The sequence below is a fragment of the Apis laboriosa genome, unplaced genomic scaffold, assembly GCF_014066325.1.
Source record: "Apis laboriosa isolate Shangri-la unplaced genomic scaffold, ASM1406632v1 scaffold16_cov148, whole genome shotgun sequence".
Classification (NCBI taxonomy): Eukaryota; Metazoa; Arthropoda; class Insecta; order Hymenoptera; family Apidae; genus Apis; species Apis laboriosa.
The window spans coordinates 736272-754667 of NW_025222129.1; the positions used below are offsets into that span (position 1 = coordinate 736272).

The 18396-nt window shown below is 49.3% G+C and overlaps 1 protein-coding gene across 13 annotated transcripts in view; it reads right to left on the reverse strand.

Annotated features, from left to right (window-relative positions):
* The window catches only part of LOC122711017 (ephrin type-B receptor 1-B), a 56219-nt gene that overhangs the window by 14580 nt on the left and 23243 nt on the right, over window positions 1-18396 (reverse strand). For 3 of the 13 annotated variants that reach the window (XM_043929369.1, XM_043929363.1, XM_043929367.1), the window contains exons 3-11: window positions 3640-3925; window positions 2971-3507; window positions 2713-2873; window positions 2378-2639; window positions 2090-2278; window positions 1847-1958; window positions 1678-1748; window positions 1015-1032; window positions 276-341 (exon numbers count right to left, since the gene is read on the reverse strand). In XM_043929369.1, the coding sequence (XP_043785304.1) occupies window positions 276-341; window positions 1015-1032; window positions 1678-1748; window positions 1847-1958; window positions 2090-2278; window positions 2378-2639; window positions 2713-2873; window positions 2971-3507; window positions 3640-3925 (1702 nt within the window). The remainder of the gene's footprint in view (window positions 1-275; window positions 342-1014; window positions 1033-1677; window positions 1749-1846; window positions 1959-2089; window positions 2279-2377; window positions 2640-2712; window positions 2874-2970; window positions 3508-3639; window positions 3926-18396) is intronic. The other 10 variants (XM_043929373.1, XM_043929375.1, XM_043929371.1 and 7 more) reach the window with 6 other exon arrangements.

Genomic DNA, 18396 nt, shown 5'->3' on the forward strand with positions numbered 1-18396 from the left:
TTTTTTTTTTTTTTTTTTTTTTTTTCGTGCGTTTCTCATCTACGTTGAAAACAATTCAAGGGATGAAAGAAACGTAGGAGAGAGATAAGAACAGAGAGAGAGAGAGAGAGAGAGGAAAGAACGGATCGTGGTGCGAGCGAAAATAAAATAAGGGCAGTGTGTCGTGTAACAGTTTGAACGAGTTTGAGTTTTGTGAGGATGTCGATCGACAAGAGCGTCGTTTTCCATTTCCGAACGGGTCAAACGGTTTCGAACAAGTTTTTATTGGGACTTACGCGAGGACTTGCTCTTGTTGTTGGTGTGGGTTGTCACAATCGGTGAACTGTCCATTTTGCAGTGCACTGTGAACAACACAACAACCAACACAACTAATTGACAAACAGCAAACAAAATAGAAGCGGATGATGTTCGATGAATAATTTTAATGACGCGAAACGAGCGGAGGAACGACGAGTTTGTTGAGATTAGAGTGATTGAAAGAGAAAGAAAAAAAAAAAAAAAAAAAAAAAAAAAAGGCGGGATAACGCGTTTCTGGTGATTTCTCTTATTTTTCTTATTTTTCTGATTGCTTTTATTTTCGTCTCTCGCGTTGGTTCAGCGTGTGAAAAAGAAAACAAAACAAAACACAGGACAAAGAAAAAAACAAAAAAAAGGAACGAAATAAAATAACATACGTGAAAAAAAAAAAAAATAACAAATGCAATGATAACACACTAACAACAATACGCATGCAGAACAGTAGTAGAGATACACTGTACGACGCAAGCACAAAAGCACGTGCACGCACATCTTTCGTGTGTATCTTTTCGTGCGTAACGAAGAGAGTCATCTGATACATCTGTTCAATACAACACAGAGGAAGACAGAGTTAGAAGGATGGTGCGTGTTCGTGCGCGAAAAAAATTTGGAACGCGTCAAAGAGATGCATTTCTTTAAGTTGCAAGGGGGTGCAAAAATTAACTACGTAAAACCGAGTTCCTAGAAAAAAAACTTGAGGTGTTGGAGAAGACTTACTGTAGGTCACAACTAGTCCTGTAGTAGCAGGCGATTGTGTACATTGTTTCATTGGGTTTTTTCATGGATTTTTTCATGGAGGCAGGTTCGATAGATTAGGGGAATCGCACATGAAAAGAAAGAATCGAAAGAATTTGGTTAGAATAATGATACTTTGGTCGTGGGCCAGATCGATATCAATTTTGCACGAAAAATCATCGTCTCTCTTTTTTCTTTTTTTTTTTTTTTCTCTCTTTTTCCTGCCCCGAAATCGGTCCGATTTCACTTTCTTTTAAACCACGAACAAACTTCTCTTTCACGAACGAACCACTTTTCAATAAAATCTTTCTTTCGTATTCGAGACAAAGAGATAAGAGTACCTCTAAAAGTACTGGGTATTTGGCAACAAGACATTATTAGTGGGGGTATACTGTATACATAGGGGGGGGGGCTCACTTGCTGGATCTAACTGAAAGGGGGTGGGGGTTGGTGATCCAAAAATATTAGTCGCAAGACACGAGGGCATAGTGAAACAACTATGAAAGTGACAGAGCGGGGGGGTAGTAATAGTAATAGTAGCGATAATGAATTTATATATATATACGTATATATATATATATATATATATATATATAAAAGAAAGAAAAAGAGAATCGAAGCCGAATCGGCATCGAGAAAACGTACCTTCGCCGTTTCTATATTCCAATGTGTCGCAATCGCTCGGCTGTTTCTTGTTGCATTCGTCCGAGGCCCTGCTGCATCGAAATCATACCACATCAATCAAATAATCGGGTAAGGGTTAAAAGTACGTATAATAACTCTTGCGTCTTTGATTTCCGCGCGATTCGTTTACCTTCTCAAAATCAAAACTGTCATGATGATGATGATGACGAGAAGAACTACCACGGCCACTATAGCACCCGCTATGATTCTCACTTGCATATTGTCATCCTCTCCGACGTAATCTGAAGACGTAGAGAGCGAGTGAGATATACATATATATATATATATATATACGGAAGAAGGACGAAAACACGCGATTCTTTCCTTCGAAGGAAGGAAGGAATATACATACGATCCCATCCCATCGCCCTACCTAATCCCATAGCGTGAAGCGTCTTCTTGTACACGACCGGTGTGTACTCGCCCCAACCTCGCGTAGTTTTCGCTCGAACTTGTATCGCGTAATCGGTGGATGGTTTCAGGCCCTTGAACGTCGCGGACAATTCCGAGGTTTGGATGACGGTGGCATTGGTGGCGTCGTCGTAACGTGGATAACACCTCACTGCGACAAAAAAAATATTCGGATCGATCGAAAGGGAATGGAAACAGATAGAGAGCAAACGGATGGGGAGCAAACGATAGAGTAAATTATAATTCTAACCTTCGTATCTTTCCACCAGATCGCTGTCCCCGTTTTCGGTTATCGGCGCGTCCCAGCTGATGCTCAACTCGGAACTCTTCACGCTCGTAATCCTTACGTTGCTCACCAAACTCGGCACGCTTGCATCCGTGGTCACGGTTATGTCCACGTATTCCGACTTCCCTGCCAACGCCGAGACACCGTTCTCGGCGAACACTTGGAACCGATAAGTGGTGACCGCGTTCAATCCAGTTATCGTGATCTTCGTGTCGTTGAATACCTCCTGTTCACAAAAGGAAAATAAGGGAGGAGCGTTGAATTTTACCTTCCCGCGTGTAAAAATGAAAGAAACGTACGGTGTTGGGAATGTATTTGACACCCATGCTACATGCATCGCAGACCACCCTGTAAGTCGTATCCGTCCTCCCGCCGAGCATGTGCGGCGCGTTCCAAGACAGAAACACGGTTGACTGGTCGACGAAGTTCACGGTCAAATTTTGCGGGGCCGAGGGTGGTTCTACACATTAAAAAAAAAAAAAAAAAAAAAAAAAAAGAAAAGAAACGATTAAACGATAGATTCGAAGAAGAATCGGCAAGGGACAACGAAAACTCACGCGTGCAGGGCATTTTCTTGGGATCCTTCTCGGCCCTGAAGTAGCCTGGATCGCAACGACACTCCGTGAACCCGTAATCGGATGATTTGCTGTGGGCCGGGCAAGCCTCGCAACTGTGCGACCCCGCCTCGTGTTTGAATTTACCGATCGGGCACTCGGTGCACTCCTGCTTCTCCACGTCGGCTTGGTATCCCGGCTTGCAGTGGCATCCGCCGCTGGGTAAGTACCATTTCCCGTCCCCCTTGCAGAGGAAGGTGGGCTGCTCGATCACCACTGCGTTCGCCACGCAGGTGCCGATCGTTTGCTCGATCAACGCCACCTCGCGGCCGGTCGGCGTTGCAGGGAAGTGCGCGAAGTTGACGGAAATCTCCGGGCAGCTGATGTAGTAAACCTTGATGGCAAGGATCGAGATGCAAGCGCCCTGATCCCTGAACGCGAAGTAGACGCCCTTCTTCGTCACGGGGATGGACTTCACCTCCGTGTTTATCACCACCTCGGTGTTGGTGTTGAACCTTCCCTCGCCTGCGGCTATGCGCCCTGTGGACGCAGTCGATCCGGTCGGTGGATGATTCGCCTCGCGACTCTCGCCTCGAGCGAAACGAGTTCGGGCGACCAAGTTTCGAATCCCGAGGGAGAGGGGGGGTGGGGATGATAAGGGTTTGGGCTTACCGATCAACTTGTAACTGTCCGTTTCCCACGGTGGCGGCTCCTTGGTGGCCACGTCGAACTCGTAGTAAAGTAGGCTGAAAGTTTCTTTGCAACTGAGCGCGTTTCCTGGGAACAGGGAACAGTCACGAGTGGTGAATTTGATCTCTATGTACATGCGGTTCGCCGGTCCCCTCTCTATGAACGGCGTCCACAGCCAATTGTTCACGTTGTTGTACGCCACGTCGCAGACAACGTAACTCCGCCAATTGATGCCCTTGTCGAAGTTGGTGAACGACTCTTCCACCCACTGCAATCAAACAGGGACGATCTTAATTTTCCACCGTTCGCTGATCAACGAAACGCGTATGGGGAGGGAGACCCCCCCTGTGACGAGATAAACGGGGTTTGGTCAAATAAAGCGAATCTCCTTTCCACCCTCGAGAGAGAGAGAGAGAGAGAGAGAGAGACGTTGGTGTTTGCGTTTGGATTACGCGAGATTTCGCGTAGAGTCAGCATTTCCACCCGAAATCAGCTTTGCTCCCGAACCTCCTCCCCTCCACCCGTTTCTTCAAGGTCTTCAAGGTGCTTTCCATCTCCCCGAGATCTTCCAACTCCCTTCGCGATTTATTTACAGAAACAACGTTGAAGGGTGAGAGAGAGAGAGAGAGAGAGAGGAGGACAGAGGATCCATCCTATCTCTATCGCCTCGATTTCCAGACACCGGATCAGCCGAAAAGGAAAAGGAAAAGGAAAAGGAGAGGAAGAGGTCCACGTCCGATCCGGGGAACCACTTGTCCGTCGACGTTGAACGGAGGTATATATCCTCCCTTTGGCGAATGACGGGGAGGCGAGGAGAGGGCAGGTCGTCGACTCGCGACAAACAGACCGCAAGGAATTACCGGCGCGCGTTACCATTAGTTTTATTGCCCCCCTCGGCTTGGGCTCGTCCCGAGAGAGACCGCAAAAAGTTCCGACCGGGCAAGAAGGACCCCGTCGTCGTCGTCGTCGTCGTCGTCGTCTTCTTCGTCGTCTTCTTCGTCATCGCTGTCCTCCTCCTCCTTCTCCTCCTCCTCTGGAAACTATTCTCTCTTTCTCTCTCGATCGAGGAGAGGCTGCTATACGTAGGTAAGAAGGGTAGGCAAAAAAACGGTAGATCGAGAAGATCAGCCTTCTTAACCAGAAGATTTTCTTGCGGACGTGTTTCCGGCAGGGAGGCCGCAATAAATTCAGCCGTACGGTTACTTCGGTGGCGCAAAGAGAGATTATTACGGCGAGTAAAGGGGACGAGGGAAGGGAAGGGAAGAAGAGAGGAAAGAGAGAGAGAGAAAAAAGAGGGGAGGGGAAAAAAGGATTTCGTTTCGGTAGACGGGCGAAACGAAGGTCGAAACGCAGCGACCGTGGATCGGAAAAATTTGCGGTGGGGATGATCGAGCGAGATTATTTGCGAGGCGATGAAACGGCGACTTTGGCCGGTATTCGCTCGGTCGGACGATTGTCCTCCTTCGTCGCTCCTTCGTAACGGGCGCAAGGGAGGGACGAAGACGGAACGAGGCGAGGAGAAGGCGAGGCGCGAGGTGGTTGATGAACGTTCGGCATCGCGCGAACGCCATTAGAGGAACGAAGAAAAGTCGCCGAGTTGTTATTTCGACGCCTACGCGCGAGTTTTATCGCCTGGGAAATTGCGTTAGGACAGTAAATTTCAACCTCCCCTCTCCCTCTTCCCTCTCCCCCTCCGTTCCTTCGTCCACGCTCTATCTTTCCGCGCCGCTTTCACTTTGCCGTTCTTTCGTCACGCAGCCTCACACACGCACGCGCATGCGCACACTCGACTCGACGGTTCGAGCGACGAAAAAAGACGGAACGACTCCGCGTGGTTAACGGCCGCGGAATTTAATTGGCTTCTCTTTTAACGCGATTTTTCGGGGAACCAAACATTTCCCGCAGCCGATTTCTCTCGGTGTGAAATTGCTCGAAGCGATAGAGAGGAAGAAAAGAAAGAGAATGGAAAGAAGGAGAAGAGAAAGACCGAAAGAATGATACATCGACGTCCACAAGCTGTTTCTTTAATCTCTCCCTAAGCGGTGGAGAGATTTTAAACGGAATTAATTACGCCACTTAACGCGTTTCGCTGCTCGGATAGCGCGCAAGATTAGCACATTAGACCTCGTGGCTTTTATCCGACCGAATTCCATTCGCGCTTCTCGATTGTTAATCGGTTAGCTTCGATTCCAAAATTCTTCGTTTTCGAAATCGCTTTCGGAACAGATGGAAATGGATTAATCGAAAAAATATTACCTTTTTAAATCGCTCCGCGTGCGAGCTACTTGTACCCCGCCTGCTCATCCCCAATTCGAGCAAAAGAAATACAAAACTACTATCGATCGATGGTCATTAACTCTCTCGAAAATTACGTCTAAAATCCAATCCTTTCCACGGGATTAAAAATGGGATGAAAAATTTTTTCGAAAAATTTCCAAGCAAAGAAACGAGTTCTTATGTAAGTATCCATCGAACACGGAAGAAGAAAAGAAGCAGGGAAGGAAAAAAAGTTTCGTCCCGCGATGGATTCCGCGGTCTCGTTCCGAGGGAATTCGATGAAAATTCAGTCGTCGCCGCTCAAAATGCCGCTACTCGGACGAGGCGCGTTAACCTATCGATTCGAGGTACGATACGAGGAGGAGGTAGATACGATCCGATCCACTCCGTTTTCTATTTCTTCGCCGCTGGATCTCGACTCCAGTGGTAAATAGACACGAACCGCCGGGTTTCGAGATAAAGCCAATAAAGCCCGTGGAAAGCGGAGCGAGCTGTCGGAAGAAAGGAAGGGGCGAAACGGAGGATGGAAGGGGAATTCTTCCCTTCCCCTTCGTAGCAACCAAACGATTCCTTCTCCTCCTCTCCTTTCTCCCTCGACGAACCGTAATATTGCCACCATAATCGCGATTCCGATGGTGTATAGCTTCGGACGAGGGAAGAGAAGGGGAGACTTAGAGGGTGGACCAAGTTTCAGTCTAGCTGTGGGCTCGTGGATCTTAATACACACACACACACACACACACACACACACACACACACACACACACACACACACACATATATCGTGCACCCCTCGCCCTTGGGGTTGGCAGCACGTCGAGCCGAGCGCGCACGTACTCCCTTCCTCCCCCTCCCCCTACCCACGTGCTACGTGCATCACATTTCTACTCCGTTTCGACCGTTTCGGAGGAGCGGCGCGTTACCGCGGGCTACGAATCGCGAAAGTTAAATTAACTCGACGCCAACTTGTACGAGCGGGGATTCGATCGTGCGGAATCGCCATTTTTTCTCTCCCTCTCTCTCTCTCTCTCTCTCTCTCTCTCTCTCTCTCTCTCGTTCCTAGACAGACGAACGCCACGTAGCGTTCATCCCCTCCTTTCGAGGACACGACACGGTGGAGATTGGAGACGTGGTGGTTTCTTCTTCTTCCTCTTCTTCCTTCCTCTTTTTTTCTTGGAAGGGAAACTCTTTGAATGGCAGGGGATTTCTTCGATCCGGGAAGAGGAAGGGTCGCGTAGCTGACCGCTTATACCGGGTGGTGCAAGGGTGGTCGCGCGCCAATCCCTCCGTTTATTCGCCACCCTCGTTCGATACACTGCCGTCTGGTAGAGAGACGGCGTTCGAGCAGCATTCCCGCGCTGTTTCTCTCGCCCGTTAACCGAGATTTCTCTTTCGGATTCCAAGATGGAGGGAGGGGAGAAAGTAGAATCCTGAGGCGAGGGTGGAGGAGAATTTATTCCCGAATTATTGGGGAGGGAGGGTTGGACAAATTGCTCGCCTTCTCTTCCCTCTTCCGATTCCGCGGATATTATCGAGGGATACGAAAATTCAGAAGATCGAGGAAGGGATCTATTTCTCAACAATTTTATTTTTCGCCACTTCGGTTGTTGGCGAACGATTCGATAACAGCCGTTCATCCATAATGAGGCTAACCGGCGTCGTAATATTTCGAGTTAACTCGGCGTGTCGCCGGTGTCGCGTGTCGGAAGGGCTGAACGCGCCAATGACCGTCGCCCCTGACGAGACGGCACGTCGCGTTGTAACGAGGAGGGCTGCTCGCGAGCAGGGGGCTGAAAACTCGACCGACGAGGCGAGGCGAAGGGAGGGAAAGGGATAGCCTCACCGTTTCCCAACTCTCTCTCTCTCTCTTATCTAAGCTCGCCTTGTCTCTCCCTCTCGAGGAGAGAGAAAACGTACGCGCGACGCTCAGGAACGCAATTTATCCCGACGTCGGAAACCACGAGCCGGCCGGCCAACAACGGATAGACAGACAGACAGACAGGCAGGCAGGCAGGCCAAGCCAATAAAACGAGAGACGACGACGACGACGACTACGAGACTCGAGCCCCAACATCGGCAGTTCGGCAGTGTGAATGGAGTCTGGTCCAAAGATACACCCGAGCGATATCCCCCGATACTATTTCGAGACGGCGGCGGCGAGCGTTGGCGCGCGAGGGGCGTAGCCGGGCAATGATCGTGACGAGCAGACGAGCTGGCACGTTTCTCGGCCGAATTGCTTCCATCTCTTTCTGCGCGCTAGATGTAATTTCCCTCCTCTCCTCTTCAACCCCTCGTTCGGTAAGGAAGGGCAGAGGGGACCGATCTTATGCTAATTCGTCGCCTCGAAAAGAGAGAAGGGAAGGAAAAAATCGTCACGAATTAGCAGGGGAGGTGTTTAATATCGGGAAGGACCGACCCGGGGATCGAGGTTCGTTCTCGGACGCCCCTGGACCTGTCAGTTTGACGTATCGCGCCAGTCCTAGGAATCCATTATATAGTCGATTACTCGGCGCGACACACAGGGAACGCGCAAACGGGGCATCTGTCGCCCACCGATATCCCCCAACACCGAGATAACGAGAACGTTTTGTTCGTACGTTCAACGACGCGTTGCTCGAGTTAATTGCCGTTGGACGTTAAATTCCTTGGGAGTGGAATTTTGCAGGGGAAGGGGAACGTTTGGAAATTCGGAGGGGAGGATTGGAAGAAAATTCGAGGCGAGGTTTTCGATTAATAATTCGGTTAATAATCGATCGTGCGATAATGGACGTCCAGATGGTACGCGGCCAAACCATCTCTTCACCTGCCGGCAAACGACGCCTCTCCTCCTCCACGACCATTGTACGTACGTACACGTTCAGCCTCGCTCCCTCTCTTTCGCCCGTGTCATCGCATCCACGACCTTTGACGCCTCGAGTTATTCCATCGAGGAAATATATATATATCCTCTCGATATAAGCCGTCAAATATCGAAAAATCTCGTCGATTTTCGCCGAATGTAACGGAGAGTTCGAGAAAATTGATTGGACCGAGTGAATTAAAATTGAGAAAATATAATTATAATCCTCTCTCTATAATCCTCGATATTCGAATATTTTTCCAAGCCGGCTTAACGGCCTGGCGAGCCAATGCCAAACGTTTCTCTCCGTCTTGGAAAGATATCGCCTTTAAAAATAAAAAAAAAAAGAAAAAGAAAAAAAGAAGGGTGGCGATCATCCCTTTTCCCGGAGAAATCGAGTTTCCTCGAGTTTGGAGGGGGACGGGACGTTCGACGCTCTGGGCCAAAAACCTCGCCATCTTTATCGCAGTAATGAAACTGTGTTTACGATAATCCAACAATGGAACAACGTGGGTAACGACCGAGGGAGAGGAGGGAGGGTTCGAGCCGGGTAGAGTCGCAATGGCCCACGGCTACGCCTAGCGAGAAAGCCGCGAGGAGGAGTGGGAGGGAAGGAAGGAGAGAGGAGAGAAGCCGGGACACGGCGAGGGTCTTCTCTCCTCTCCTCTCCTCTTTCCTGAGTTTCGGCTCCCGAATCTTAATTAGGAATTTCACGAGCAGGGCTCGAGCACCCGACGCCACGTTCTCGTTCTAAGGAAAACGGAAGAGGACACCGGGTGAAGGAAAGAAAGAAGGAAAGAAAGAGGGAGAGAGAGAGAGAGAAGGAAAATAATACCGCCTCGGCACCCCGTTTGATCGGCAACGAGATAACTTGCTTCCTCGAGATAGCGCACAGCCACCATCACCGAGGGGGGAAAAACGTACAAGGGGTTCCTCTCGAGTTGATTCCCCCCTCCTCCTCTTCTGTATTCAAGAGTGTTATTCCAATTCTCGAACTCGAGCCAGTAAACTTTGATAATCACGGGTAAAAACAATTTTCGATTCCAAGATTCGCAGGAACGAAAGAAAGAATGGGCCGATTTTAATCGAGCGTCCGAGTACGGGAATCAGAGAACCTCTGTTCTTTCTACGGCTTCGAGGGTCTACTTTATGTTATGGATTCCTCGAGCAACACCGTTACACCGCGCAAGTTTCCCGAGGGGGCTGGCTGGCTGGCTGGCTGGCTGGCAATTTGGCCGTCCTCCTTTTCTGGAGGACACCAACTTTGTTTCCTCCAAGAGTGACAAGATTAATTCGAAAATTTATCATCTCCTCGTAGAAAAGAAAATTGACCGATCTCTCTCTGTCTGTCCGCGAAAGAAATAAAATAAAAATTGCGCGAAATTTCGGAAGGATGCGCGATGCAACGGAGGCTGGATATTCGAAACAATCCGACTTCTCGCCCTCTTTTGTCCCTTACCTTTTTCTTTACACCTCTCTTTTCACCCGTCTCGATTCCACCACTCGAGTCTCTCGCTTATCCGCTCGATCTCGCGCTCGCGAAATTCCGTCTCGCGACGGGAGAGGAAGACGCGCGTGGCGCCGCCGCGATTTCGACTGGAAGCGCGTTAAGCCGCGCGCGCGCGTGCGCGCACACACGGCGAACGTTCACGAACGGGAACGCGGGGGAAGAGGGGGGAACGCGACGAGCCACTCGACGACGACTCGTGTCAATAAACAGTGTCTCTCTTCTAACGACGCGGCGCGGATGACAGATATACGGGGATCCGAAGCCGCGCGAAAGAGAAAGCGAGCGGCCCGCTTGAACAAAGAGAATGAAAAACACCTAGAACGGAGAGTGGAGAGGAGGAGAGGCGGAGGGCGGGAAGGAGAAGAAGAGAAGGACAAACGAATAGAGAGAAGGGGGAATAAGAGGAGGAAGGAAAGAAGTAATAAAAGGCAGCGAAGTGAAGAGAAGAGAAGAGAAGAGAAGAGAAGAGAAGGAAAGGACTGACGGTGCAGGCAACGGCCTGGCAGAAGCCCCGAAGGCCGTTCACATGAATACCAGTCTTTCCATTAGTACTCGAACGGAGGAGCTCTGCCCGATGCATGATCGATACTCGCAGATCCAATCTCGCTCCAGGTCTCGTCCAATCGCGATCAAGGACCACCGCGAGATACGTAACGTAACCGAGCTATCCTAGCTTCCCTCATCCTTCCTCGTGCCTTCTATTTTCCACGTCCATCCTCGTAAACGATAATAAAACGTTAAGCGGCAACTTTTAAACTACGAACGGGGAAGGGAATGGAAACGATCGTATATTCTCCGCGTTCGCTCGAAAAGCGAGGAAAGGGGGGGGGAGGGCAAGTAGTACTCTTGGCTAGATAGGTGCGGAGAAGAGGGTAATTACAGAGTGGTGGCGAAAAGCAGGCCACGGAATACTCGAAATACCGAGTGGACAGTAGTTTCTACTTTATCTCGGCAGTTCTACCATTTTCCATCCACCACCGCGCCTCTTCTCGGGAGGAGGCTTGGAATATTAATGTCCCTCATATTTTATAGAAACCCGCTCGGAGAGAAGGACGCACCGTGTCTCCGTCCTCCTCCCCCGCTCGTAAAGGGCTAAGAATGTGTATATATATATATATATATATATATATATATATATATATATGTAGGTACGCGTAGAGTGTGCACGAGCTCGGTAGATCTTTATCCGCGGGGACAATGACAAAACGAGGAAAGATCGAGATGCCTAGAGAAGTTAATTCGGTTGTCGGTTGTCGCGGATTCTTTTCTTCCCTCCTCCCTCTTATCAACCGTCACTTTTTATTTTTCACCCGATTTCTCTAACCCTCCCTCCCTCATTGCTCTCTCTTTTTCTCTCTCTCCGGTGTCGTAGATAATTTTAACGAGCGCCACATTTTTTCCGGGAAAACTTACCGCGGATCAGAAAGGGTCTGAAAAAGATTCGAAAAAAAACGAAACGAAAGGAGAAAGAAAGTTTCTCTTCGTTCCCTTCTTTCTTCGTTTTATATATCCTTAATTCATGCAATCGTACGATCGATTTTCTCGACCTTTTTTGCTCGATAGGTAACGTCTCTCTCTCTCTCTCTCTGATTTTATTTTCCTTATTTTACGATCTTACGGATCGTGTTTCTTGGAATTACGCGTCCATCCAAGAGAGCATAGGCTCCCTTCCGGTGCGCGAAGATCGAATTACGGAATCGGTTTGTCACTCCCGAAAGGAAAAACTCGACTCGTTACGTTTTTTCGAAAATTTTCCATCGGAATCTTAAGACTCGGATGGAGGGGAAAGGAGAAGAGCAGAAACAAATTCTTTCGGACGGCTTTCGGATAAATCGAAAGGGCCGTCCTCTCTTCACCCAAAGAAGAAACGTCAATTTCGTAGGTGTCGTTGATCGCGTCGTTCCTGCCGTCCATCCGACACGCGCTCACCCTCGTCGACACGCCGAGGTTTTCCAAATTGACTTTCGCCCCAACCTAAGGCTCTTCTTCCCCGTAGGAGGCGCGTAAATTTTCGTATGCGCGTCTCGTTCCGAGGGAAAACTCGGGGCAACAATGCGACGAGATGAATCATCGATTCCAGTTAAACCACCGCGCAGTGGTGGTGGTAGTAGTAGTAGTAGTTAAGGTGTGTTTGTACCATAGCTTCAAGGGATCTCGTGGTGGCAGTTTGGTCCTTTGAGGGGACCGAACGTACCGCGGTGCCAATCCAACCGGTACTGGACCGACCCTTCGACAAATTGCCAATCCTCTCTCTCTCTCTCTCTCTCTCTCTCGGGATACGTCGACTCGAGTGTCCTCGGTTAACGTTACCCGCGCTCGATCGTTTCCTTTGTGCTGCCGATTAAATACGATCGCAAATGCGAAATTTTCCAAGACCGGTTTCGATCGATCAACGCTTTTCCAGGGGAGGGAGGGGTTGTGCGCATTTTTCCGAGCGACGAAAATTAGATTACCTTTCCTCCCCCTCCCTCTGTTACTCGGGTATAGGCGAGGCGAGGCAGAAGGCAGAGGCGCGTTTCAACCGAGCGACGACTCGGCGCGCTCGGGTTTCAATTCAATTCCGGCCGACTGTTCACCACCGACCGTTTCGCTAGTTTTTCTCGTTGCGCTCCAACACCGGAACTTTTTCGAAGGGTCTACCGCCGTGCTCCCACGTGACCTCACGGTTGATTTAACCACTCTTTCCTCTCTCTCTCTCTCTCTCTCTATATATATATATATATCCTCTGTATCCATTTATCCAGCTACCCTCCTCCTCTCTTTTTCCTCGCCAGATAGGAGAGAGAGAGAGAGAGAACACGGTGTGCCGGTATCGCACCCGCGACGACGACGCTTCTTCCCTCTTCCTCCCTCCTTCCTTCGATCCCCCTTGTATTCGTCTTTCTTTCGCTCGTCTTCCCCATGGGCAACGTGGTCACGTTCCAGTCGCTATGGAAACCGGGCCGAATCGAGATGGGAACTCACCCCCTCCCTATTCTCTTTCTCCCCTTTCCCACTCTGGCCCGCCGGTGTTCCTCTCGCTGCCTCTCTTCGTCACGTATTCTTCCTCCCTCTCTCTCTCTCTCTCTCTCTCTCTCTTCCTTTCGTTCCGCGATCGTGCCGCTCGCGCTCCCATCTTTCTTTAATCCGACCGGCATGCCAGCCCGTGGCTGTCCTTCTCGTCTCTCTTCTCACCCTTCTCGCTTCCAGTCGCCCGGTCTCGTTAGTTTAACCCACGCGCACCGAATCGTAATGGGAAACGTACAGATGCATTAGGAGAGGCTTTGCCTCCTCCTAGATACCCAAGGGTGCCTCTCTCTTCCTTTCTTTCTCTTTCCTTCCTCCGTCTTCTCTCCCTTCCTTCCTCTCTCTCTCTCTCTCTCTCTCTGTCTCTGTCTCNTCTCTCTCTCTCTCTCTCTCTCTTGCTTTCTCTCTATCTCTCTTGCTTTCTCTCTATCTCTGTCTCTCTGTCTCTGTCTCTATCCATTAGGGTTGGGACGAATTTAAACGGTTAATTCGCAGACGCGAGTCGCGAGAAAGCGAATCGGTTTCGAATGGTAGGATTAAAAAAATCCTCGGCACAATCAGGCCTCGTCCTTAAACGAAAGTAGATACAAAAGTAGATAGATGCGTAGTAGCGGCGTGGTTGACCGTTTCGTCGAGCGGGAATAAATCTTGGTCAAAGGGAGATTCCGTTATTCGAGTGACTCCTCCGTGGCTAGAATATCCAGTGGCTCCCACCTCTTTCTCGAAAAGCCGAAATTAAATCTCGATCTCGATCCGTTCACGTGATGAAAGATGAGATCAGAGAGGCCGACGTACTTCGACTTTCCAACGCGTATCTATTACTATTATCTATATCGGAGAGCTTCGCAAGGGATCGAGCCGTTTCAAGCTGGGACACGATTCGATTCGGACGCGTGGATCTTATTAATTTCGCGGAGAGAAAGGAGAGAAAGCTTGGGGGAAGGGTGAATTTTATTCGAGCCGGTGGCTCGAGGGGATGGACGCGTTTGCGCGACTCCGCTTTGTAGCTCCGTCCACCGGGGCTTGTCCTCCTTCCCTTTGTGCCTCTTTGGGAAACAGCAGAGGATTTCTTTTTTTCTCTTTCCTTCCTTTTTTTTTCAGCGTCCCTCATTTTTATAATTCTAACTCCTGGAAATTATTATTCGAGGCTTGCACGCGCGGCAAAAGGGGGTCCAAGAAGTTTGTTCTTCCGGAAGAAACGATACATCGAGAATATCACGTTTGTTCGCACAAGCCACGTCCTGCACGCGAATAACTCGAATTTCGACGCGAGTTTTATTTTATTAACCTTTTACAACGAGTTGACTCTCCGACACCATTGGAATTGTTGGCAAGTTGAACGGCGACAATTTATTTATTTATGCTTGATTTTTTTTAGAATATCATAAATAGGTTCCTAAGCTCTTTATAATCTTATCTTACGAATAATTATCTTACGAATAATTATCTTATGAGATCACCGAACACGCGGGTCTGAATCTGGAGTTGCTGGTTCGGGCGAAACAGGCCTGGAAAGGGTTGATCCTCGCGAAAGGGGCAACGGCTCGCCGCTGGAGATTGACATAATGCGCACAATGCTTTTCGTCCTTCCCCCACCACCTAAGTTTCTAGGTCAAGATTTATCCGACGGTGAGAAGAAGAAAGAGATTTAAGGCATGAGAGACAATTAAACTATGAACGAATCTTGGGCTAACGATCGATCCATTTGCGGATAAAGGAAGATCAGATTCTCGAGAAAAAAAATCACAGAGTGGAGAAAAATTCCTCATCGACGAATAAAAGACGACTGGACAATCAAGAAAAGTTGTCGGTTCGTGCTCTCGATCTCTCTGAAAGAGGAAAGAGGAGATCGTAATCCCTTCTCGTTGCACACGATATACGGTACATTTGGTTGAATTCTTGGTCGGTCGGAGGAAGAAGCCTCTCTCAGAGGCGTACTTCCTTTCATTGGCCGAACGATTGACGCAGAAAACGTTGCAACCTCCCCTCCCCTTAATTAACGCGGCCGCCGTACTTTACGACGATCCCACCTTCGTGGACGAAAACCCGTTGTTATTAAAGTAACAACGTCCAACGGTTGTACAACGTTGCGTCGCGATAAACTTGGAGCCAATTAGACACGCGGTTACGTTTATTATATCATTTCGTTAAAACCAGCTCGATGAATTTCGACGTGTTCTTCTTCTTCTTTTCTCGTCAAAGAATTCGAGGAGAGAAGAAAGAGGGAGGGGAGGAGCGAAGAAGGGAGAGCACGTGTCCCGAGTCGTCGTCGTCGTCATCGTCGTCGCAGACTCGTCGTTCGACGAGTGGAACGTGATTTAAAAAATTAAATCTTAATCAAGAGGATATTCGGCCCACACGCTTTGTAACGGGAACAATCTTGGCCGAACTTGAGCGTGATAAACGAACGCGCGCGAGTAGATTGGTCGGATAAGCTGGCTTCATTTCCCCCCCCCACTCCCTTCACCAAGTCTCGCCTTCTTGAAATATCTCTCGGTTAAAACGCTATCACTTCTAATAAACGATCCTACGTTTACGTCCTTCCCCTCCTTATCCGACGAACAACGCGTGCCAACGAGGTGTGCAAGGCTGCGGCGACAACGAAAAGAGCGAGGGAAGAGGGGCCCTCTAAGAAAGATACAAAGAACCCCGATATTTTCTTCCTCCTCTCTTTTTGTAACCTGACAACGACACGAAAGGGGATCGACACCCCTTTGATTCGAATATAGAGATACTAGACTAGTAGAGGATGACTGTGTCCACGATTTCGTGTGGTGTCACTTTCAATAAAGGATAAAGCGAATAACCCCCCTCGAAACGTCTTCCCTCTTTCGAAAACGAACCTCCTCTTTCAAATCGTCTTCCACCTATCGAAAAGTGGATATCTAATACGTTGCGTGTTTAAGAAAAAGCGAACGAAAAGGAGTAAGAAAAGGAAAGAAAAAGGAGGGAGCGATTAATCCGATGGCGTGGCACGCAGATGAGAGTAAGCCAGCTCTGTTCTCTCGTTCGCCTCGGAAGGAGGGGGATTAATTCCCTCCAAGGGATTAGCATTAATTTCGTTCCACGTCGGTCGACTTGTTTGCCGGCCGACGACGGTGGTCTATCGATGAAAACGGAATTCGGCGGATATCTCGGTGTACGGAGATCCTCCTTCCCCTGTGCGAGATCCGTTAGGTTCACAAACAAATCGAAAACGGCGCTGGTTGTCGTCGAACGGTTTATTTTTCCACACGCGCCCCCTCCCACTCTCCTCCCCCGGTAATTATCACGGGAGGTAACGTTCAGACGGTAGCGCGGGGTTCGAGGGCGGTTAGATTTACGACGCTGCGCGAATTCCGCCAATTTACGATCTAACGAGTCCCTGGAAAAACGGAGAGAGAGAGAGGGGGAGAGAGAGAGAGAGAGAGAGAGAGAGAGAGAGAGAGAGAGAGGGAGAGAGAGAGAGGGAGAGAGTGGAACGAATGTGGATTCCAGAGAGCGGCAATTAAACGGAACGATTAACGATCGCGCGAAAAACCTCGACTTTTAACTAACGACGCACCCGCGCGCGAAATTAGAGAAAAACGGTGGAATTACGGAATGGTGGGCAGCGTGGGATCGAGTCGCGACGCGAAAGCGCATCTTCAACGCGAAAGCAAGGTATCTCTCTCTCTCTCTGTCTCGTCTCTTCCGCTTTCTTACGCGCGCTACTTGGAGGGGATTCGAGGGGATTCTGTTTCCCCGCCGACGAGAAGAGAAGAGTACACGGTCGGATGGTCACGAGGGACAGGATGAAATAAAGGAGCGACGATGCAGATCACGCGACAACGATCCAGTCCCGGCTCGAGGAGAGGACGATCCAAGGATCGTACATCTATCGAGTGTCTCGATAAAACGTCTCGGCTCATCGGCTGCGAGGAAGCCGGGGAGCGAGGAGGGAGAGACGGGAGTCCTCTCCTCTTCGTCCTTGCCTCCTCCGCGATCCTCCCTTGCCAGCGTTGATGCTTTCGTATCCATTAAAATCCGCGTATCCTTTTTTCCACGGCTGCATACACGCGCGTTTCGAGGAGAAAAAAATCAATCACCGATGCATCGCGATTAATGCTATCGCGTCACGAACGTGCCGGCGACCGAGTCGCGTGTAAATCGATGGACGCGTAATAAACGCGTGAAAAAGTAACGAAAGAGGGAGAAGAGGGGGACGTTTGGATGGACGGACGTTCGATGGATGCCGCGTGGAGAAGGAGAAGGAGAAGGAGAAGGAGAAGAGGCGGTGTGCGCACGCAGCGAATGAAAGAGGATAAAAAGAAAAGGAAAGAAAAAAAGTCTCTCTCTCTTTCTCTATACTTTGGAAGGTTCTTAACGACGCAATCACCGGATAGCTTTTGGCCGTGATAAAAATCCGCCGGTGAAACGACGCCGAGCCACAAATCAGCAAACAGATGCGTAAGCGCGACTCCTGGGTCAGGAGGCCCGGTTACGAGCATCGATCCGACTCCGTCCACGATTTGGGACGAGTGTCCCAATCGTGTCCCAGGACGCGAGGACTCTCTCTCTCTCTCTCTCTCTCTCTCGCGCGCGCGCGTAATTGCGTATAACCTAACCGCGAAGAAGGAGAATGGCCGACTCGTCCTTCCTTTTTTCCTTTCTTCTTCTCCTCTTTCTTCTTTTTTACCGCCTCTCACCGTCCGCTCCTCTCGTTTATGGATAATCGCATTTGCGGGACGGTTAAAGGCGATCCTTTGATCACCCTCGCGTTCCCGTTAAACCGAGAAAATACCGACGTTTATTACTCGCTCCTCTTAATTATTCGTCGAATCTTCTCTTCCCACGAGAAAAGATCTTTCTCTTTAAACCTTATGTTCGTATATTCGCGAGATGCCTCCTCCGTTGTTTAAATCTTGTATTCTAGATTCGAGAGATATAGCTGTACATTTCGTTTTCTTTTTACGCGCTAGAAGAAGAAAAAAGAAATATAATATATATATATACAGTATATTTCGTTGGAAAAAGAAGGATATTTTCTCATATCGAAGCATCGAGTATACATTGGAGATACGTACGCGGGTCGTATCGTGTCCACCGTGGTGTAACACGAAGAGGTTGGGAAGAGGATCGCGCGTTT